Source organism: Gasterosteus aculeatus, chromosome 11, assembly GCF_964276395.1.
Source record: "Gasterosteus aculeatus chromosome 11, fGasAcu3.hap1.1, whole genome shotgun sequence".
Taxonomy (NCBI): domain Eukaryota; kingdom Metazoa; phylum Chordata; class Actinopteri; order Perciformes; family Gasterosteidae; genus Gasterosteus; species Gasterosteus aculeatus.
In genome coordinates, this window is record NC_135699.1 from 10,009,062 (window position 1) to 10,031,957 (window position 22,896).

At 45.1% G+C, this 22,896-nt stretch overlaps 2 protein-coding genes across 2 annotated transcripts; one reads left to right on the plus strand and one right to left on the minus strand.

The window, feature by feature from the left end:
* Nucleotides 1-449: 449 nt before the first annotated feature.
* On the plus strand, nt 450-22,023 carry tbcd (tubulin folding cofactor D). The gene is made up of 39 exons (XM_040190959.2): nt 450-1,002; nt 1,106-1,156; nt 1,254-1,351; nt 1,493-1,594; nt 1,718-1,864; nt 2,170-2,225; nt 3,011-3,143; nt 3,870-3,915; nt 4,436-4,568; nt 4,722-4,858; nt 4,943-5,003; nt 5,097-5,171; nt 5,257-5,351; nt 9,903-10,059; nt 12,058-12,115; nt 12,199-12,228; nt 12,415-12,500; nt 13,214-13,294; nt 13,490-13,563; nt 13,675-13,792; nt 13,955-14,015; nt 14,107-14,129; nt 14,209-14,240; nt 14,378-14,440; nt 14,521-14,579; nt 14,790-14,871; nt 14,983-15,101; nt 15,197-15,288; nt 15,599-15,739; nt 16,268-16,351; nt 17,494-17,652; nt 17,812-17,950; nt 19,432-19,553; nt 19,842-19,919; nt 20,015-20,101; nt 20,194-20,281; nt 21,298-21,407; nt 21,514-21,598; nt 21,683-22,023. The coding sequence occupies exons 1-39, from the start codon at nt 825-827 to the stop codon at nt 21,701-21,703; spliced, it is 3,561 nt and encodes a 1,186-aa protein (XP_040046893.2). The 5' UTR covers nt 450-824; the 3' UTR covers nt 21,704-22,023.
* On the minus strand, nt 5,431-9,164 carry znf750 (zinc finger protein 750). Its single transcript, XM_040190960.2, has 3 exons — nt 9,032-9,164; nt 6,439-7,661; nt 5,431-6,326 (listed from the first exon to the last, which is right to left on the minus strand). Exons 2-3 carry the CDS (start codon nt 7,638-7,640, stop codon nt 5,747-5,749), a joined length of 1,782 nt encoding a protein of 593 aa, XP_040046894.2. The 5' UTR covers nt 7,641-7,661; nt 9,032-9,164; the 3' UTR covers nt 5,431-5,746.
* Nucleotides 22,024-22,896: the final 873 nt, after the last annotated feature.

Below are 22,896 nucleotides of genomic sequence, written 5' to 3' on the forward strand. Positions count from 1 at the left end.
CCTTAACCTTTTCTTAATACATCCTGGGGGGAACCAAAGTATTCCGGCCTTCTGTATTTGTTGTCTATCTGGTATGAGATTTTGTTCAGTATGCTTTAATGTTTTCTCAGCTATGAAATCAAAAATCTTACTTTGAACATAAAAACTATTTAGGGTTTTATATAAAAGTAGTTAAATACAAAGAAATAATTATGCATTTCTAATGTAACTAACTTGAATAAAAGTAAATATTTGTCTTTTCTGAGAGGTACATTTTATTACTACATCACTGCCCCATTATTATTGAAGCATTATGATTTAAATGTATCATAAGTCTGTAATCTGCTATTGTTAAATCTGTGACTCAGTATCATATTTTATATTTAGTTTGTAAAAGCTTCTGAAAACTAACTTGTAGGGCCAGTTATAGGAAGCTGTCATAAATTAACAATATTATCCTCTATAAAGACAGTCGATAGAAAGTAGCATCACCGTCTGAGCCTTCTCGCTCTCCGTAGTCGGGAAGGACCTGACTGCATCTGCTGCGCACATACAAAGACCTCAGACTCCTGCTTCGGTATTGTTTAGTGAAATTAATTTCAGTTTGCGGACATTTTTTTCCATGCGAATACCCTCTTGAACAACTCCGTGTTGTCGCTGTTTATTTAACACATTCATTTTTTTCCGTAAGCTAAAGTCAACTATTTCATTCCTATCCGTCCCTGTTGCTAGGCAATGCTAATACTAGCCGGCTAACGTCAACTTGTTCACAACTTATAACAACAACAAACGCCAACGGAAGCCTTTGCGACAAAGATACTATTTGTAGGTAGAAGCCCGTCACGATGGTTTTATCGGAGGCAGAAGGTGGATGTTCCACCGGCGAAGGGGGAGAATCCATCGTTAATGCGTGTGTGTTGGGGGGCTTCAGTGAGAGCAGTGAGACCAGAGACCTCCTTTCCAGCCTGCTGGAGATCCACGGTGACATCGTGGCAGTCGAGTTCGCTACTCAGCGGTTCTTAGGTGAGATGATCAAGCCTCAAACCCCCGCAAAAAAAGAATCAGAGATATGGATTTGATCATTATTAGTCTCGCAATTCATTCCGCTGCCCGTTTTCTCCCATAGTGATCATGAACAGGTATCAAGAGCAGCCCCATCTGCTGGACCCCCACTTAGGTAAAATATCTCTTAATTAGTTCAATCTTTTTTTTTTTTAGTACGGTAGATCCACTTAAAGAACGTGTGTACATTTCACTGCTTATTTTTATGATAGAATGGATGCTGAACATGATACTGGAGATAGTGAGGTGTGAACACTCTGCCTCGTCATTGGTTCATTTGTCCTTCAAGTTTCTCTACATCATCTGTAAGGTCAGTCACAAACATCTGCATCGCCACACTGCATAGACAGAGTAACACCTGGAGATTTTATGACACAGTGAAGTTATGCAGCTTATCCCGTAATCCTGATTTGTAAAGCAGTTTGTATTTTCTTTTTTTTTTATTGCGCAGGTGCGAGGCTACAAAATCTTTATGCAGCTTCTCCCCCATGAGGTGGCAGATGTCCAGCCAGTTCTGGACCTGTTGTCCAAGCAGGATCCCAAAGACTCTGAGGTGAGACTGGCCTTACTATTCAAAGGCAATGATCATTTAGGCCTTCACAATTACACCTCTATGACTCTGCCTCAAACATTTTTGCTTTGGACGATGATGCATTTTAATGTCTACTCATTTCAGACTTGGGAAACCCGCTACATGTTGTTGTTGTGGCTGTCCATGACCTGCCTTATACCCTTTGACCTTTATCGTCTGGATGGTGATCTGGAATCCGAGGGTGGCAAGGTCAGAGAGCCTACCATGGACCGCATTCTCGCTATCGCAAAGGCAAGTTAAATATATGCTACAGTTTTGATTCCACTCTGTTTTTTAAAAGAGAGATTGAGAAGAGAGATACTACATGTCTAGGTTTCACTTCCTATGGCGGCTTAGCTTTGTATCATGCCTTGTTAATCTGCGTAAATGATAACAAATTACCCTCTGCTCCTTTATAGTAACATATCCCAGTGAGAATCAAGAAGCTTGTTACCTGAATGGAATATTTTAGTATTTGAGGGTTTGTTTGTAGTCAGTCCAAAGCGCTTTTACCATACACCGCAAGTAACACATGTAACATTTATTTCTTTTTGTAGTCGTATCTTCTCGTCAGTGACACTCCTCGGGACGCTGCATCTGTACTGGTATCAAAGTAAGTACATGATCACAACACAAAGTCTTTTGATCTTGGGTGTATCCCAAAACATCACAGTTTGAACCATTGGAACTATAATTGAGTTTTAGTTTTTCAATACTCATAATTGGACTCGCAAATTTGATTTGCACACCATTCCTAATAAGACGAGAATACAATTTTGCAGCCATGGAATATCTGGGGTGAAACTGAGCAGTGGCATTCTTGATGTCGATAGTCTAGTGTGAACGTATGAATACTATAGCAATGAAAACCAATTCATTATATTAAACATCTGTAAATGTTATACTTGGTTTTGTTTGTTTAGTTTCCCTGAAGATATCATTTCAATAGTGTAAATAGTGAAAGAGATTCCTTTCGCTATTGATTTAAAATATATTATCAAGCCCTTTTGTGCATTTTACAGGTCTTACAAAGTGTACAGAATTCTGTTGTGCATTCATGTGTTGTGGTACAAAGTCTACGTAAACTGAAAGCTTATCTTATCTAAAAGATAACCAGACTAGTTTTATTATTATTCTCAGTGTATTTTGGATATAAACAATGGCTTGTTGCATATGTCAAGCACAGGTGTCTATGCAGCACGTGTCAGTCATGATTTCCCAAAGGTATTGTTAAAACATGGCAAGTGGCAATAGATATGTTATTGTACCTGCATTGCAGTTCTCACCCACTAGAGGGCGACGTTGCTCTTTGACTCTCTTCAGTGCCGTCTGGATTTATTTATCCACATGAAACCTCCTGACTGTTTTTTGTGTCTTTTATTGTACATGACTGTACAGGTTCATGACGCGCCCTGATGTGAAACAGAAGAGCCTCGGAGGCTTTTTGGACTGGAGCCTGACAACTATTTCCCAGACGGACGATCAGTCGATGAAAGACATTATGGTGCTGGATGGGGCCCTGCAGTCTCTGGTAAACCTGCATCCTCACTGATCGCCCTTAAACCTGTGGCGTTGCACACACACCTGTGTGCAAATGTTTGATGCCAGTGTAATCAGCGTGCGCGGCGTTATCGAAACTGGCGGAGGGTGGCTTACAAGAGCCGACACGACCGGCACGGCTCACACAATACCTAATGTGGTTTTGGCAGGTGTGTAATCCACCTGCTGCGTGTGTGGGCTGCGTGTGTGGGCTGCGTGTATCCGCTGCTTTAAGATAAACGGTTCTTCATGAAATGAGTGACGGATAGAGTATTTAATCCCCCAAAAAGTTACTTTCTTTATTCACCCTGACGCCTCTTGATAATACACTTATTCTCGCTGCAAATCTTTATCAAGATTTCATTTAACTTAACACAGGCCTCAAGCAAGTCCATTCAACTTTTACCACTGACACATGGACTTGAATTTCGTGTTTATAAAGCTTTTCTTTGTCCTTAATGTAACCTGTTTCCAGTGGTGCTCAGGGCGTTCAAAACTGTCTGTTAAGTCAACGTACCTACAGGACCGATAGCTGCTTGTTTTAGTGTGTCAATTATTTTTATATTGCCACAAATATTCAATATGTGAGGTCAAAAACAATTGTCGACAAATTAGTTAATAGGGAATTAGTTTTTAAGTCTGAGGTTTGTTAATGCAATAAAAATGTTGATTCTGTCATGTATCGGAAACTGATGGTCATTTTGTTTATGTCTCCTAGGCAACGCTCTTCAAGCATGGAAAAAGAGATGACCTGCTAGAATATGGTTCGTTCCATTTCCCCTGTTATATTTATTTCCTCTAAGACCCGTTTTTGAATCATGTGATTGTGACATTGCAGTCTTTGTTCAGTTGATTTTGTACTGTATAATTATTTTTCTCCACAAATTATGTAAAATGTCTTATGCCGGAGGGGAGATAATTGAATGCAGACATCAGGAGATTGTTTCCTATACAAATAAGGCCTTTCTATACTTTCTATGATCCAAGCTTTTCTTTGACATGCTACGCACGGCACATTTCTAACTAGATATGACATTTTCTGTAGGATCTGCAGATGTTGTCAATGGCAGTTTTCTTCCTTATTTGTTCACCTGTAATAATATGCAAATATAAAAATTGTCAACACAGTGAGAATTTCCCAACCAGAATTCCTTTGTATTCCATGAAGCCTCAAGGCAAATACCTACAATACATCTGTATTCCTGTCTACATTTATCAATTCATACGTTGCCACATTATTTAGACAAATAACATTGAGGTCGTCTTTTTTTCTTTTGTGCACAGCTCCTGCAATTATGCAGTGTCTGGAGCAGAAACAGCTTTCCGAGAGCAGCCAGGCTATGCTGAGGAAGCTGGGTGTCAAACTAATCCAGAGACTTGGCCTCACCTTCCTGAAGCCCCGTTTGGCCGTTTGGAGGTCAGACTAAACGCCAACTTGTTTTATTCAATCGGTATCTACACAGTGATAAACAAACCCAGCCTGTGTTTGCCACTTTTCACCCTCAATGAGCTGCGGCTAAATTAGGCCGGTAGACGTTTAAATGCGTGGTTTTATATTTGGGATTTTAAGGTACCAGAGAGGCAGCCGCTCACTCGCAGCAAACCTTTCCATGTCCCAGTCGAATTCAGTCGCCACCGCCGCGACTCCCGACGCGGAGGTTATGGAGGAGGACTACGACATTCCCGAAGAGGTGGAGACCGTCATCGGTCAGTGATGGACTCTGTTTTTACTCCTGCTTGACGTTGAATCACCTTCGCTCAGAGAATCAAACGTGCATTTTTATTTCCCAGAGCATCTGCTGTTGGGACTGAAGGATAAGGAAACGATCGTGCGCTGGTCTGCGGCAAAGGGGTAACACCGTGCTCACGTGTCTCCTTGCTGCTGCTTGTCTTTTTTTGTTTCTTTATGTCAAAGAGTTTCTGTGGTTTTTATTAAACCCCTCAGCATTGGAAGGGTGACTGGGAGGCTTCCCAAGGAGCTGGCAGATGAGGTGGTTGCATCAGTGCTGGACTGCTTCAGGTAGGTTGATCGTTTGGGCAGGTTAGCTGCGTTATGCCCACTATTCCTCTGAGGTGTTTTATGTCTGTGTGTTTTCTTCTTCAAGCTTCCAGGAAACGGACAACGCCTGGCACGGAGGCTGCCTGGCTCTGGCAGAGCTTGGGAGGAGAGGCCTGCTGCTGCCGTCCAGGTTGACGGATGGTATGTGACCACAAATTCCCTTTCAGATGGTTATTGTAAGGTGTGTGTGTGTGTGTGTGCGCTAGTGTAAACAAGTTGGTTCTGGTTGACCATTTATTTATTTAAAAAATATATTTACATGTACAATACATTACCACATCTTCCAAAAAATGTACGATTTAAATATTAACATCCCATATAAAAAGCGTTTTTTTTTTTTTTTACAATCAAGAAGAACAACACATGCGCGTCAAGTCTTTTCGTTTAACAATTCTTTTTTACATTTAACACAGCGGCAGTGCCACGGACATTTCCATTATTAATTATGTTCAATAAATTGAAATCATCTGGATTTCAGGCTTTCAGTGTTGACGGTTGGAGATGCTCTGTCCTTCATACCAAGTAATAAAAACAGTTTAGCAGCGACGAGGCCTCCTCCTCAGAGGCCGTCCTGGTGCTTTCGCTCTCTTGTTTGCTTCGTGGCACTTGGTATCAGCCTGATCACTGCCTGCTCTTTTCACACCGGCCTTCTTAGCAATACTTGTGTGTTTGGTCTTCTCTGGAGAGCGCAGACTCAAAGTGTCCGCGGAATCCACAGAGGACCTATGAGCGGCGCTAAAGTCCCGCAAAGAGGGAGCGGAGCTTGCAGTGGCCAGCTGACAGAGTGCCAGCGCTGCAGTCTGCCTCTGGTCACACGGCTCCTCCTCCAGCTCGGCGTCGGACCTCAGCCGGAGGTCTTCTGAAGCGCTCGGGGCGCCGGTGTGAGCGGGGCTTCTGTCAGGAGCTCGCAGGCTGAGGTTCAGAGGCAACTCTTTTCCCTCCAAGTCCTGTGGGCTTGAGCTCCTCGGTCTGTGACTTCTCTCTGTGCCCTCTGTCCTTGTTGAGAGGTTTAGGGGGGTCAAATCTTCTCCGCCGTCCTCCACGCCCAGGTCTGGTGACGTTTGAGGTCGAGGCTCAGAAGCCATCAAGGAGGAATATCTGTGGCTCCCGGAAAATCTGAGAAGTGAAAAAAAAAAACAATTTTAAAGACCGGCCAACATCAATTATCAGTAACTGCAAAACCGCTCAACTCGGGCGAACAAAAAAGATTCAGGGAATTTTTACTAACCCTCCGTCTCCATCAGTCCGTAACTCCTCCAGCCTCACGTCGGTTGTGATGGGTTGAGCGGGTGCAGCTGCGTGTCCCGGCTGGCTGTTTGCCTGTGGGTCACTCGGCCTGGTGTAGTGTGGGGCCTCTGCGTCTCTCTGGATGATGTGTGTGTGACCGGGTCTGTCAGGGGACCCCAACGCTGAACAGCCCTCCTTGGGACCGTCCCTGGGCCGGGCCTCCTTGTCCCCGCTCTGCCCGCTGTTGCTCTCCTCTCGAGTCGACTCCACGAGGCCGTCCAGGCTAGACCGGGAGTGCAGGTACAAGCTGTAATCCTCTGGCACCAGGGCCGGTCCGTACAGATCCAAAGGGAGGTACCTGGGTCCTGTGACTGGCATGGAGAGCTCGTGGGGTCTGTACAGGGTGAAATGCAGAGGGGGGCCAGAGTGAAGAGGGTGGCAGTATCTGTACGGGTACGGAGGAAAGAGGGAAGTGTGGGGGGGGGCTATGGGCTGCGGCACCACGGGCCTCTGGGGATGCATGAACTCCGGCCGGAAGGGAGGCGAGTTTGTCTCGTTGGCGCGGTGGACCGTTGGTAGGTAGTACGGCGGATACAGGGGCCCGTCGGGCAGGAGGTACGGAGTGTACTCCGGAACCATGGGAGCGGGGAATGGTTTTAAGGAAACCCACGGGAAGCCGTGGTGGTTGAAAGCGGGAACCGGAGGCCGCGCATCCCCCGGCTGCTGCGCAGGTGACTTGAAGGCTTCCGCCCCGTCACCTTTGGGCGTGACGGGGGAAAAGGCGGACAGGCGCAGCGCGGCCTTTGCCTCGTCGGCGTTCTCCCCCTCTGTTGCCGTGTTTGAGTTTGTCTCGCTGCGGCTGTCCTCATCGAGCGGACTGTCGCACCCGACGTCGGCCTCTTCGGGGTCCTCCCTGCGCTCGGCCGCGTCGCTCTCCGGGCCCCCTTGTTTCTCAGCCGGGGGGCTCGGAAAGTCCCCGTGTTTGTCAGGGACTTCCTGCGCCGCAGGCTTGACCTGTCGGGCATTTTTCTGTGACATCAGGGAGATGGAGTTCTTACACAGGTTGTATTTCATGTGGTTGAAGAGATGGGACTTTTCGTTGCAGGTGAAGGGACACTGGAAACATTGGTACTTGTACGGCTTGCCGGGCGGTCGAGGGATGTAGTGGGGCCTTTTTGGCTTGCGTTCCTGAGCGGTTTCCATCTCGATTCCAAAGGATGTTTTCTGAAATAGAAAGGAATCACATTGCAGTTGAACAAATCTCATTTGTTTTTTGTTTTTTTCACGCTCCTTCTTTCCCCGGAAGTTAGCGGGGAATGTAACACGTTCAGCCTAAACAGAAAAGTAACCAGGTTTTCACTGAGCCGAGGAGGCTTGCAGAGTTGTCCGACTGGTTCAGGAGGAGAGCGGCTCTCGTCGGCGACGCGTTTTCTCTCTCTTCCTAAAGCGGCTCGCGCAGAAAAATCTCTCTGTGCACAAAACACTGCACCCTCAGGCTAATGTATTTCTGTTACTGCACACTGGACTGAACACAGCAACTGTTAAATAGGGAAAAACGACATATGCAAAAAGTGTACTTTCCCCCGCCCTCCCTCATGTTTGCATTGGTGCAGTCCTGCCCGTCTCGTTACGGGTGATTGGCAGCAGGCTACTAACGCCTCTATCCGCTCTGATATCGCTCGACTCATTTGTCCTACGAAGTGAGAGCGCTCAGTAGACAGGTGTTGGCCGCGCTGCACACTTGCTAACGCACTCTCTGCAGACCCGGAGGGCGTGCAGAGACATGCTCTCTCTATCAACCTTACTAAACTCTGTGCTGTCGGCGTGGGAACCAGGAGCCACCTGCTTCCCATGACTACACCTGCGGGATGCATTCAGCTCCCAATGCTCCCATGCGATGAGCTCACCAGCAAAATGATAAGAAATGATTCTTCCTGATAATTGCAGTTCGTACCAGTTGTACCGGTTAGCAAGAGTGGCAATCTTGCAATCTTGAGTGCCACTTTCATAGTGAACTGTGAATCAGGAGGCATCTAGAACGCCTCAGTTTCACCCTATTTGAAATGAAACATCACCTTAAGCTGTGAGTTAAGTGTGGCTGAGTGCCGCATGGAGGAACCTGCTTGTCCGTGTGCTGTCGCAAGAAGTTGTCACTCAAGTTTCTGCCCAGTTGTAGCATGCAAGGCCACTCCTTTCTTCAGAACTGAAATTAATTTGAAATTTTTTTTTTAATAATGTTTCCTTCTCACTTAACACAATACAGTCACAGCATTCAGTTTTTCATTTTGTCAACTTAACTATAATCTATATATATTTTTTAACTTAATTGTTTGTTCAATCGTCAGATCAGTCTTGTTTCTATGTTTTAAATGTTTTGATGAGATATGATAGATGACAAGTATCTGTGTATATTGACTACTTCAAGCATAAATTCAGATCCACAGACAACAAGTGGATACGCAGCTTATACCAACTCAACAAACGGGTTAAAGGTGCCTTTTTAATAAAGACGTCTTCTTCAGTCTCACCGAGCGGCTTCGACGCAGCGCTGTAAGTGAGTAACTGTACCTTAATGGTAAAAATAAGGAAATTACCTGCTTCGCAACCGTGTCCTTGGCCTGTAGAGAGCCGCTCCGCCGCCCTCAGCCAGCACTCGTCGGGACCTTCGCTCCAACTGGGTTCACAGTGTGTTTGTGAATGCGTGTGGGATGGTGTGGTGAGTTGCTCTCTGTTGAGATGTCGTCTAACTGGTGGGCGGGGCTTCAGCCCAAACTGCAGGGCCCTCAGGCAACGCTGATGCACCTGATATTAGTCGAGCCTCAAGCAACGATTTACATGACGGGGTTGTTGTGTGGGGGCTCTTGTTCCTGCTTTCACTTCCCTGCTCCGTCTCGCATTCACTACAAACCACTTGTTGACTTCACTCAACGCGCCACTGTTGCACCACAGTGAAGTCCTGTGGCAGGCCGGCCAGATGGACATGAGATCACACATACACACACACACAAACACACACACGCAGGTCAAATCGGTGCTAATGTTGTTTATTGTTTTAGAGATAACTAATGTAGTTATCTATACAACCCAACTCAAACTTTCACTTAATGTGCTAACTTTATTACTAACTGCTTGACCCCCAAATCATATCGGCGTTTCTTTTCCTGAAACGGGACACGATTTGACTACGTTGACTCGAGCAGCAACCACTCAAAAAAGAGAGGGAACGTAGAAGCAGATGCAGAAGGCGTCACTACTACAAAATAAATAGTACGCGCACACACTCAGCCTTAAATCAGCCAGTGGCGGCTGGTTGTAGTCCAAGGACTTAGATTTCCACCGGGTCTGATGCTCACCACACTGCGCTCAGCACAGAGATTGTAGAGATGCTTTATTGACTTGTCCGTGTTTTTTCTTTCTGGTTCTCGAGATAAAAACAGTCATCCACTTCCATTTCTCGACCTGCAGTTGTGCCGCTGATCGTCAAGTCGCTGAGCTACGACGAGAAGAGGGGAGCGTGCAGCGTCGGATCCAACGTGCGCGACGCCGCCTGCTACGTGTGCTGGTCTTTTGCCAGGGCCTACGAACCCCAAGAGCTCGAGCCTTTTGTCACTCAGATTGCCAGGTAACCTTAATGGGCTTGTGATACTTCAAGGATTTGAAAGCCACGGTCCTCTCCCAAAAAGACGCTTTCCGATATGCTTCTGTTTTCATTTATTTATCGCTGCTATTTGTTGATAATACATACAACTCAAAATCCTCTCCCTCAGAATTTACGCTCAACAAGGTAATCCTTTATTGTTCCTGACAAAAAAGAAAACATTAATATATTCATAATAAGCCCTAAATCAGCCAATAATATCTCCCCACCACCAGTATATACATACTCTAAATATGTTGCTCTGCTGAAAGAAGAAGAGTAGCAGCTGCAGTCAAAGGTTGAAAGCAGGATGAACTGTTTTGATAATCGAGGTTTATTACTCATCCACTGCCTCAAATCAGTCTTGCATGTTCCCACATAACCAACTAATGCGTGGTCTTATTTTGGGCCTTTTTGTAATGAAGCACACTGCAGTAGGCCTTAAACACAATATTTTTAGTATTTAAAAATACATACAATAAGTAACATTGCAGGCTTTCTGTATTTGTTTAAGACATCGTTTACTTTTAAATCCATTTTCACAAAAACCTCCGGTTGAAAAGGCAAAGACCTGCTTGCCTGGAGCTCATCGTATTTGGTAGGGAAGGCCGGTAACTTATGTGCATTATGTACGAGGGTTCAAATCGTCTCTCTGCTTCAGTCACAGCGCTGAAGCATTAAGCGGCAGTTGGGGCTTGTTGTATTCCTGTTTGCTCACATGCTAAAATGTAAAACCATTAGCTGGTTATTCATGTACGTAACTAGATCATCGCTAAGACAAGTGACCAGGTTGCTTATTCAAACATGGGACCATTTTTTTTTTTTTTAAATAACCATGACATTATCGTAATGTATGATCTACTTCCAGAGTGTAACTAATAATGTTTCCCAATAAAGAGTTTTGTCTGCTGCGTGACCAGCTTTAGGGACCCCAAAAGGGGGCGTTTTTTGGGTAAAACGTGCATCTATCCGAGAAGCAGCGTGAAGCGAAAGGAGGTGCTTTATCCTCCGCTGACGTCTTTGTCAACGGTAACGGTCTGCCTCCTCCCCAGTCTCGTCCCTCTCTCTCTCTCTCGCCGTGCATGTATGAACCTGCGTCCTCCTGACTGTGCAGACCAGCTCTGCAGTGTCGGGTTGGAACCCCTGCGACTTCCATTACCACCGGCAGTCGCGACAACACCCTCTCTTCCCTGAGCCTACAGGACTGCCAGGTTTCGCCTGTTGCTGTAGGTTTCGGTCGCCGTTTGGCAGCAGGGCTCAGACAAGCTGGTTCCTGCTCTATTCATCACAACTAAATGACACACAGAAAACGTACTTACAAAATGTGTGACTTTGTGTGACTAAGTGTCTTAGAGACACAAGCATACACAGAGGTATAGCGCTGTCCACTTATCCACTGTTGCAGCCACAAGACATAATTCAAAATGTTGCGCAGGGTATTATCCAGAGTGCAATCAGGGCTGTTTTTGTTTTCAAGCCCTTGGGGCCGGGGGGCAGTTAGTGGAGCTCCGGGCCTGAGTCTTGCCGTTAGGAGACGGGGGAGGAAACAAGGCCCAGTCCGCAATAACTGCCGGTCACACGCCCACCCGGAGTAGAGAGGAGCGATATCGGGATTAGAGACATAGTCAGAAACACATTGCTGGCAACTCATGCCCATTAGTTAGTTAGTACCTCCGTTAAATATATATCTGTATAAAGTATCTCCAATTTTTTTTAACCTGAGGCGAGGGTACCTAACCGACACAAGAAAGTTGTATGAGTTCCAGAATAACGAGAACAAATATATTAAAATGGTTGAAAAAAAACAATGCCCATAAAAGCCTTTTCTGTTGCCTACCCTTTAAAGTTGAATTATTTAACCATTATGTTACTGGGAACACTCCATAACTACTTTGTAGCATTCAGCGGGCCAATTCCTATGTACACTTCGTTACTCGGATCATTCACACTCGGGCCGTGTCCCACTTTGTTCTTCTCCTGCAGTTCTCTGGTGATCACAGCCGTGTTCGACCGAAACGTCAACTGCCGCAGAGCGGCCTCCGTAAGCTCCCCGGCCGACGTCCTTAATCAAAGGCTTTCAGTTACATCGACAGACGTTGATCTTTATGTCTCGCTTTGTTTCAGGCTGCCTTCCAGGAGAATGTCGGCAGACAGGTTCGTGACTGAATTAGTCAGATCTGATGTTTCTTTGCTGGATATCACTCAGGTCCTGCTCAAACTTGCCTCGTTAAGCGACATTCGATTTTGCAACAGTCTACTGAGTTGGACCAAATCCATCATGTCCCGTCCCCGGTTACTCAGCCGTCTGCTGCTGTCCGTCTTTCCTGTGTTTGTCAACAGGGGACGTTCCCTCACGGTATCGACATCTTGACAGCGGCGGACTACTACGCTGTAGGGAATCTCAACCACTGCTATCTGAGCACCAGGTGAGGAGCCGCGTGTTCTGCACTTCGGCCCGAGCTTGACTCGACTAGCGTGTGACTAAGAGAACATGGCTACTCGGGCAAATGATGCAAGAGGCAAAGCAATGAAGTGTGTGGCAACAGGTCAGGTCCCGTCCTTCCTCGTTGGCGAAGCAGGTGACGAATAGAAACCTGGCCGACTTCATGGCTGAAATCTGTCGACAAAAATGTTTTTTCGCTTTTTTCCTGTCCCGTTGGTCAAAGAGGAAAATGTGTGGCGACATTGCACAACTTGTTGGTTTGTAAATGACCCAACTGCACCATTTAGTTCAACCAAGTCAATGTGGCTCAAAAGCAGATTTACCAACATGTGCAGCTTCCCAAATCAAAGACGTTGCAAATACTTCTCTGCATATACGTTTCTGGAGAATATGTTGTTTCTATTCAAACGGTTAACCATCATTTTTTCACTCTAAATCTGGCATTTATTTAAGATATGAAATTCTCGCAACAAAATCTACGTAGAGGAGCGCCAAATCCCTTTTCAGGAATTTCATTAGAAGTGCGTCGCCAGCAGTAGCATTAACATTTAGCCAATTACCGACAATAGAACTGAAGAGAACAAAGAAAAAATGACGAGAGGTGGATTTTAAAGGTTTACTATGTCTGAAGCTGGTATTTTTTTTTTGAGACGCTTGCAGATGCGCATTCACAGCTGTCTTTCTTTGTTTTCAAAGTGTCTACATAGCAAGTTTCCCGGAGTACACCAAGGCCATGATAGATCATTTAATAGAAAAGAAGATCAACCACTGGGATGGGTATGTACTTGTATCTATTTCTAATGGATTTTGTTTTATTTGGGATTTTCTTCTCCTTAATGAGCGGCAGAGGATGCAGAGGCTCCATGGGTGATGTGCACTTTAACTTAAAGTGGTAGAAGTATTTGCCTGGCTTCATAAATATCACCAAGTTGGTCTGACCTCATTGCTGCATTCCTCATATGTGCTTTCCAGAGTCATCCGAGAGCTCTCCACTAAAGCGCTCCACAACCTGACGCCTCAAGCACCCGATTACATGGCAACAACAGGTAAACAATGTCACCTCACCTGTTCCACGGGCTAAAGACAATTGCTAATGTGAAATGTCTTTTGGAGATTTGTCTGACATATATAATACTTGGTGACTTGTTTTGTGTCAGTTTTGCCCCAGCTGTTGCCCCCAGCAGTGGGTTTTGACCTGCATGGTCGCCATGGAGCCATCCTAGCGTGTGCAGAGATCACACACGCTCTGTACAAACTGGGCCTTCAGACCAACAGGTAGACTTTGTTAGCCAGTCGAGGGAATACGTTGTTCTAGTCCGTACACGTTGTTAAAATGTTTAACTTACATTTAAAAAAAAAAAAAAGTATTGTTGCCTTGTCTTTCTATGAATTGTTGCTTTGAGTCGCAGTTGTTGTCTCCCTATGTTTGTTATACAGGACTGTGGTGGACATCATTTCTTCAGAATGTGTGGACGCATTGAAGAACATTCATCAGACGGTAAGTTTATCGAAACAAGCGAACAAAAGCTGTCGTTTCAAGTTGAATAAACTGATTTGTTGCTGATGTTCATTTGTTGGCTTACTTTCAGCTTAATGACAAAAAACAGTACAGGTAGGTGGACAGGTTTTATACATTTATCACCAGCAAAAAAATGCCTTTCTTTAAATAACAACTGTACTTTTGTCTGTAGGGGTTACGGTGGAGAGTTAATGAGGCCAGCAAGTAAGTCTTAACGGCGTTTAGCAAAATGACTTCTGCAAAGCAGTTGATTGGTTTTAATGAGTTGTTGCAAGAATGTTATAAATGACGGGAAGCAGCTTAGTTCTCAGTAGATTTTATCAGTTTCATTTTTTTGACAGTGTGCTGTCTCATCGAAAAGCTGTCGCTGTCCAAATTGCCCTTTAAGAACGACCCTGTGATCTGTAAGTTAACGCTTGCTTTTATTTCTGTTAATTATTTGCACTTCATTCAATGTCTGTAATATTGCGACACTTTGTTTCAGCTGGCTGGCAATGGCTTATTGACGACACCATAAAGAGTGGTATGAAGGATGGCAATATGGTGAGCCTTTGTTTATAAATGGCAATTAAATACAAGCGAACTGTTACACAATCACAAAGAAATGCAGCTCTTTGGCAACAGCTAAAATTTGGTTTTATTTTGAAACTCCTTAAAACTGTTGCAGATTACACTGCAACAATTTTTTTAATAACGTGAAGTAAGAATATACGGGCTTTACTAATCATTCGCTCCATCCTTCTTCGTCCGCAGGATGCCGTGGTGTCAGCGCTGTCGGCTCTGTGTGAGGAGTTCTACCAGGCCGAGCCCGGCAGGGCGGACGCACACATGCAGGGTGAGTCGAACATTACGTCCTTGCTCCTCAAGCTGTGCTGCGGCTCGGAATTTGAAAGTAATCTGTGCATGGCGTGTGTGTGTGTGTGTGTGTGTGTGTGTGTGTTTGTAGATGTCCTGGTGTCTCAGTACATTGAAGGGCTGAATAGTCACCAGATGTTCACCCGGTGTGGATCTGCACTTGCCCTCGGCTGTCTGCCAGGATTTATGATCAATAGTAAGCTGAAGCAGGTATGTTTGGAGGATGTTTACACTTTCTAGCCATTTTACACCTCAATGTAGTTAGACATTGTGTATATATATGTGTGTGTGTGTGTGTGTGTTAGATCCTTGAAGGACTCACGCAGATGTGCACTGCCAGCCAGAAGGAGGGAACTTTCACAGAATCGAGGAGAGATGCAGTCAGAGCAATTGCTCAGTGAGTTTCCACCTGTTGTTTTTTCTTCTAGTTCAGTTGTTATACTTGAGGCTTACTTTGTGAAAGACCCTCAGTTCCTCCTCTGTTCTTTGTCATGCCTTGTTCCGTAGGCAGTAATCCTTAAGTAAACACCTTGCCGACTACCTGCCCGACCTGACTGACGTGTCCGTCCATTTTTCTCTATAATTTGTCTCGCATTATTCCTCAAAATGTATTTTCATTTCTCTACCAGGTTATCAGCACCTGTATCTTGCCCGTGGTGTGAACTGTTGAGTCATTTAAAAACTTCTTCTTTTGAATCCTCCCCCAGAGTGAGCGTGAAGGTGCCCGTTTGTGCCCACGGCTCCCCGGAGTCTGCTCTGTGCTCGGAGAACATCGCAGATTTATACGGCTCTCTTCTCAATCGCATGAACGACTACACGACAGACAGCAGAGGGGACGTAGGCGCTTGGTAAGTGAAGGCCCTCCTCACCGCACACCCGTAAAGAACGCACATGCTTCGCTCACGCCCGAGGGATGAGGAACACAATGCTGTGGTGGTTTAATTGCCCTCCACCTAAGAGACATGGCACACATGTAGCCCCGGGCCACGCTTGCCTCCTCCCTGGAATGTCACCGGGCTCGTCACTTGTCCTTGACTGCACAGGATAGGCTGCTTCTGTCGCACTGGCATGTCTATCGTTCTCTTTCCTTCATGCTTCCTCGCAAATTGACCTCGTTTACGCCCTTATCTCTCCTGCTGTGGAACCCTTTTCTTCTTTTCTTCTCCCTGCCCACGCGGGCCGAGATTCCTGTCCACCTGTTTCCGGTTGCATTTGAACCAGCGTCTTGATTTTCGTTCGGCAAAGAGCTAAATGTGCCCTTGAGGCCCTTGCAGCTAAACATGGCAATCCCTGCATCCCCGTGGCATGTTTTTAATACACTTGACCGTATTATTCGCCATCTTTGACGGAGTGCTCACCCTTTCGCTCACTCCCAGGGTGCGAGAGGCCGCCATGACGAGTCTGATGCAGGTGACGCTGCTGGTGGCCGGCACTGCTCCAGAGATCCTTCCGCCAGATCTGTGAGTATCAGACAGAGAAATCCACAACGTGTCAAATGTCACCGGCCGGGGGCATAAAAGTGTTAATGTCAGTCAGTTTATGACTGTAGTTTTCATTATCATTTTAATGTCTCGAGGTGTGGCCACCGGCCACGTGCACACACAGACCCCTAGTGGTGCTCAAGCACCTGCCCTTTTGTCCTGAATGAGATAAGTGCTTCTGCTGGAGCCCAACTTTTTCTTCATTCATCAATATTTTAGAATAAATCAGATCAACAGGTGATGACGGAGTTCGTGGAATCACCCGGCGTTGTTTAGTGATAAATAACCACGTCATTAGCGCCGCTGAAAACATTACGTCGCGACTGGTCCGACGTTGCCTAAAAAATTAAACTAAACTAATTAAATGAAATAATAATCTCACAAAATTCAGGATTTCAAAGCCTTGTCCAGATGTTTACTGGCGTTTGTCAGGTTTAATGAAGAGAGAGAGGGAGAGAGATACAGACAGTGAATTTAAAGGCAGTTCACTAGTTTAATTGAATCAAATATTGAAATGATAGGTAGGTCTTAAGTTGAGCTACATGACAGTCTGCTGAGGTATAGTGTGCTATATTATTAGTGTAATGCTGCTTATGCTTCAACGCTTTCAGAAAACAGTACAAACAATGTGTGTGTATTGTCAGCTTTTGATTATGCACAACATTTGCAGCATAATGCCAAGAAAAGAGAGACTCCAAAAGCAGAAGGACCAGGAATATATCCTCCTGTGTTTTATTTATTTATTTATTTTATTATTCATATTTTTAATTTCCTGAAAAATGTTGGCGTTAGATGCTCTTTTGTTTTGGTTTGAGCACTTTCCCCCCAAAATGTCTGTGCACGTGCCTGGTGGCCACGATACCTCGGCCTTGGCCGACACAACTTGGATTATGCAACGCGATTACAAGGAGATTACGCAACATTTCCTTTTACTCTAATTATGGTTCAATTCATACATTATTCTTTGATAATTCATTTTAATTCCGTCGCTAAAAAGTCTGAACACAACAGCCGATTTGTTGATGCTGTAGTGATGTTTTATAGGAGTCAAATCTGAGTAAAAAAAATAATAAAATAACTGATTGCACTTATTTTCCCTTACCCCACTTTTTTGTATGCAGGGTGAAGTGTATGATGTGCTGCCTTGCCCAGCAGGCAGCAGAGAAGATCGACCGCTACAGAGCCCACGCTGGCAACGTCTTCCTGCGCCTCCTCCACAGTACCGAGCCGGCAGTACCTCACATCCCCCAGCAGGAGGAGCTGCTGAGCATTTTCCCCGCGTGAGTCAGCCCCCTGCTCCCAACTTGCAGCTTCATCGATCAGCAGAAACGAGTTTTGCCAAATATGTGTAAAATATGGGCGCGTGATGTGGATCCAGTGTACTTACAAGGTCGTGGAAACCGATTCCCTCCCCCCTTCCTTTTTGCTATGTCTTTCAGTGAAACCACCACCAGTCTGAACTGGAATGCTCCATCCCAAGCTTTCAAGTACATCGCCCAGCTGCTCGCACTGCCCCAGTATCAGTACCACACCCTGCTGGGCCTCACCGTGTCCGTGGGAGGGATCACTGAGTCCACAGTAGGTCGACTGCGATGAGAGGAGTATGGCGCGGTCGAACCGGAGCGTTTTGGGCGGGTGATAGTTTTGAAAGATGAAGGGGGCGAATGCAGACGAGATGGTCACTGAATGCTGTCATGAGTTACGGCTTTTGGAGTCGCAAGATTTAAAAAACGCAAAACGAGGCGACATTTTCGCAAAGAGTGGTTTTCCATCCCTGCAGCAGATCTGAACTTCTATGATAAGAAGCACCACATTACTCAATCTCATGGTTTCTCTCTCCTAATTTAGACACCTAATAGTCTCATTAAGTTACATTTTCTATTTTCTATAAAACTTTAACTTTCAGTGTGTTTAGTAGAAGTGTCTATAATTCAAGTTGCATATTAAAGCCAAAATCTAGAAGTTTACTGTTTGGGCTTTCTCCTGACGTCTACTGTTGCCAAGACATGTAGACCAGCAGGGGGAGCTATGTCACCTATGAAGTCCACTCAGTCTTCTGCACTGTAATCCCAAACTCTTGAAAGCCTGACCTTCAATTAATTTGATGAAAGATTTTCCTTTGATATTTACTTTGACTCATCTCCACCATGTCCCTTCTGCGAAGTTGCAGCAACCTCCTAAGCTCGAAGCATTGAAGCGGAACAGATTGATCTGACTGGTCCCTCGTGGTGCTGCCCTGCGAGAATTCCCCATCATTTCAATCTCTGCTATCCACTGCTACGTAACAGCTTAAAAGCCCGTTGAGCACTTTCAACTCCTGACCCCTCACACTGAATCCCTCAGGAGGCTCGGCGGAGACCCCCAGCAGGGGGCCGACCAGGGTCTCCCTCCGGAGACAGTTTGACCTAACCAATCATTCAAAAGAGGTCCCGCTCACAAAGATGTGTGACCGTTGGGTTATCTTTAACTTTTACTGTTAGTGGTTTTAAAGATAGAAACCGTTTAAAGCCTGTAGTAGCGGCTGTGAAGTGAAACCCCTCAACCAGTGAGCGCTGTGAAGGTTTTCTCTTGGAGACGATCTGGCTCTCGTCTTCATTTGACCTCCTATATGTTTGCCACGGACGCATTCTCAAGGACGCGACGGAGCAATGTTTGTTCTGGATTGCGTGCAGGAAGTCCAGCCAATGCTACAGCAGCATATGAGCCAAGATTACCATTCTCACGCCGCAGGCACATATTCACACAGGCCAGAGAGCGAGAGACGGAGCATCCACGGACTTTCCAAGAACTGTCTGGAAGGCCTGCCTCAGTGCACAGGGATCAGAGGGCCCTGCTAAAGCCAAACGCGGGAAAAGTGTCCCAAGACACAGAAACCTTAGTCCTTGAGTTGCATTTTAAATAATACACTGTTCCGCCCAACTCTTTCTCAACTTCCTCAAAATATGTTTTTAATCAATCAAAATGACAATTGTGATGTAGAACCTCCCCACGATGAGCCGGGCGTTTTATTCCTCTGCTGTAATCACCATTAACTGTCGGTCTCCGCTGCTTCCTCTCAGGTGCATTTTTCTTCGCTGTCGTTGTTCGACCACCTGAGAGGGATTCAGGACAAGCGTGCTACTTTGACGCAGTTTGGAGACACGCTGCTGAGAGTCTTCAGGGACAATCTGCGCAATGACAGGTACTCTTGACAAAGATGAGATGTGTCGGCCTTTTCAACTGGAATGAATTGTAATGTTTCATTCTGCTTTCATTTTGTGCTTTGCTGGTGTTATTATGTCAATTCTTACTTTTGATTTGAACATTATTCTTCAGTTGTACACATATGCAGAATGTTCTTCCAATCTATTCTGTCATGTTTATTGTTGTTATGCACATACAGGCAACCAGGAAAGGGGGATTAAAATTCCCATAAAATAATCCGCAGTACTCTCCTCGGGACTTCATTGACGCTGTGTTCTTTTTATAGGGTGTCTATTGCTTTTCTTAAGATGCTAAATCAGATGCTTGCCAACAGCTGCTTTGAAATCTTCACCACCGAAGAGAAGTGAGTGTTGCAACGTTAGTATTTAAAAAAACAACAACAGGAAAGAAATCTGAATTACATTTGTGAGAACCTTTTATGTCCTTTTTGTTTTTAAGTCATCCGTTCTGTTTGGACCTTTTGGCTCTTTGCAAAGAGTTCAGGAAGACCAAAGATATTTCCAAGCTGCGCTCCTGTATATCTGTGTAAGTCTCCATTTTATTGACTCATTCGGTCAAACGCTGCACTGAGGCACTAAACGCCGTCCATGATGACTCTGCTGTTTGGTGCTTCCCAGCTTTTGTGGGCTGATCCAGTTCCAGGGGGATGTGAGAAAGAAAGTTTTGTCCCAGCTGCTGATGCTACTGTGCCATTCCTTCCCTGTGGTAAGTTCACGAGACAGGAACACTCAGCCTCCCTAACCAGATTTACAAAGCCCTCGACAAGCTGCTGTTTCACTGTTAGAAAATGTAGCAATGTAACATTTGCACTCTTCCAATTTCAGTTCCTGCTCAAATTGTCACTGATTTTATTGTGTTGACTTGTTGTTAGCTGGAGGTGTGGCAATGCCAGTTGGCCGGTTGGCCGGTTGGCCCACCTCTTTGTTCCAGACTGACTTAATCCCTCATGACTCCGGTGTTGCCTTGACTTTTTAATCTAACCTCACCAGGAAGTAGAAATTTGTGTTTTTTTTAATCAAATGAGTCGACAACTGGTGGATGATTGATTTAGTTATCCCTTTTAGTTAAGTTTTAAATTATGATATATTTTGGTTCATGATTAAATAATTACAAGACTAATAACATGACAATTGGTCTCCACTGTGCTCGGAGTTGAATGCTAAATAGCAAATGTTAGCATGCTAACACTTTTTAAGTGTTTCCAAAGGGCATTGTTGTTGGCCCGGCTGTCTAGAAATACACCTGGATGGCTGCCTTCTTTTCTTAAGAGCAACTTCCAACAACACAGAAAAATAACAAATAAAAGATGGTATTTTCTTCCTCTTTTGGTCACACACGTAATCACAGCACTTTCCGTAGCGCCTGTGAGATTGAACCCAGTGGCGGACAGAATAGCACAGGAGAGTATTTCATACAGGGAACCAATCTGAATACAAATGGCCTCGTTATTCCAAAGCCAATACATTATGCAGTTGACTTCAGAGTGATAAGTTAAGGGAACATTTTCAATCTACTGCCACTTTAACTAACATGGTCGACAACATAGCTGCTTAACATCAGCACGTTGGCGTTATCACTGTGAACGTGTTGGCATACTGAAGTCAGCGGCGGGTCAGTACGGCCTCACAAATAGCTCCCGCATGGCCGCGGATTCGTAGTCGTCGCTTCGTGCAACAGCTAAAACATAAATGCAACAAACCGTTCCTCTTTAACTACTGTAGATCCGGAAGACCACGGCCGGCCAGATGTACGAGATGCTCCTGACCTACGACGATGTCATCGATCCGGAAGTGTTGGATGACGTCATGACGCTGCTGAGCGATACTAATTGGTTGGTGGTCCCATTGGATGCTGTTGCTAAATACTGTTTCAGTGTTAAAGGATTTTTGGTTTTGGTCGTGTGTGTGACACGTTGTCGTGCTGGGTGTCTGCTGCAGGGAGAGTGACCTTGCCACAGTGAGGTCCCAGAGGAATCAGCTTTGTGACTGGTTGGGAGTCCCCAGGCCGCAGGCAGTTACCAAGGTAACCAGGATCTCTGTGGGCAGATGATGCAGACAGCTAATATTTGTTGGACCGAGTTAACGCCTGACTGCCTGTCGTCTGCAGAGCCCTCACCAGGTTTCCTGATCATCCTCCGGCAGCAGCAGCAAGTCGCGTATTTGGACCAAATGCTGTGAGAATTAGGGATGATGTGCTCGTCTCAAGCTGATTGCTGTCATTTTGGTTTGCACATCAGCCAAAAAACAACAACACATTGAATTAATCACAAAGACCGTTTACATAACATGTGATGAAAACCTCGGCTATTGTTACTCAAAGTTCTTGCATGTGCCCGTCCGAATATTTCGACAGATCTGAAACTTGTGTTGACTGCGGTCAACTAATAAAATGCAGACCACTATCGTTCCTTTGGGTCTAAGCATTCAAATTAAACTGAGTGACAATAATCAACAGTGTTATTGTTTTAATTCTATTTTCTGCTGTTTTGTTTCTACAAATTCCAAACCCAAAGCGCATCTGTGAAGCACCTTCGTCGTCACTTTCCTCCCAGTGAGACTTTGGAGAAGGTTTTTCGGTCGAGCTGTTCACTTGTAGACACGGATAACTGAAACCGAAACTGTAGTTTGCTCGAGGGGAATTTGCCATTTGCAGACCTACTTTTTCTGCATCGGTGGAGGTGCCAGGGACCGGAGGAGCCCTGGGCCCGACAGTGGAGCCTCTCTAGTTGCCTGTTGAACAGAGCCTGTTATGTCACCATTGGTCAAGGCTTTCTCATTACAGTCAAATAGTGGCCACATTGTCTCAGGCAGCTTCCTCGTCCTACTGACAGTGATACAAATGTTACATTATATTAGAATTAGCCGATTTCCGGTTGTTCTCCTTCATTGCAGAAACCCCCCCAGGTGAGTAATCACTATATTGCATTACATTTTTCTGTAATATGATTAATTTAACCTGATTAGTCCATTCCCATGGAAACTGACTAAAAGAATGGGGAGACAAATGGGTTGTTGTTTTTTTTACCCTTGTGATGGACTTTCTGTATTGCAGCAGTTTGCGTATTTGTGCATGTGCTGCTAAATAATTTCTAACATCTGGCAAGTATCCCCTGGTTATTTAAAGCTTCTCTAGAAGGCATTCAGAACACGAAACTAGCAGCAAACAACTATTGGCATCGTAAAGACACAGCAGAGAAAGGTTTAATGGTGCTTTGTTAACATAGTCACCCATTCTGTGCATACTTTCCCTGTGTAGTTAAATGCTGTTAAAATGTGTCTTAACCAACTTGGGGATTTACTTATTTACAATCAACTGTTAAC

Excerpts from the sequence above, each read along its gene's own strand:
- tbcd (XM_040190959.2), top strand. The coding sequence starts at position 825 with ATGGTTTTATCGGAGGCAGAAGGTGGATGTTCCACCGGCGAAGGGGGA. Across the intron at positions 14,441-14,520 it reads TAAGAACGACCCTGTGATCT|CTGGCTGGCAATGGCTTATT; the intron begins GTAAGTTAACGC and ends ACTTTGTTTCAG. Across the intron at positions 21,599-21,682 it reads GGCCGCAGGCAGTTACCAAG|AGCCCTCACCAGGTTTCCTG; the intron begins GTAACCAGGATC and ends TGTCGTCTGCAG.
- znf750 (XM_040190960.2), bottom strand. The coding sequence starts at position 7,640 with ATGGAAACCGCTCAGGAACGCAAGCCAAAAAGGCCCCACTACATCCCT. Across the intron at positions 6,327-6,438 it reads CGGACTGATGGAGACGGAGG|ATTTTCCGGGAGCCACAGAT; the intron begins GTTAGTAAAAAT and ends TTCACTTCTCAG.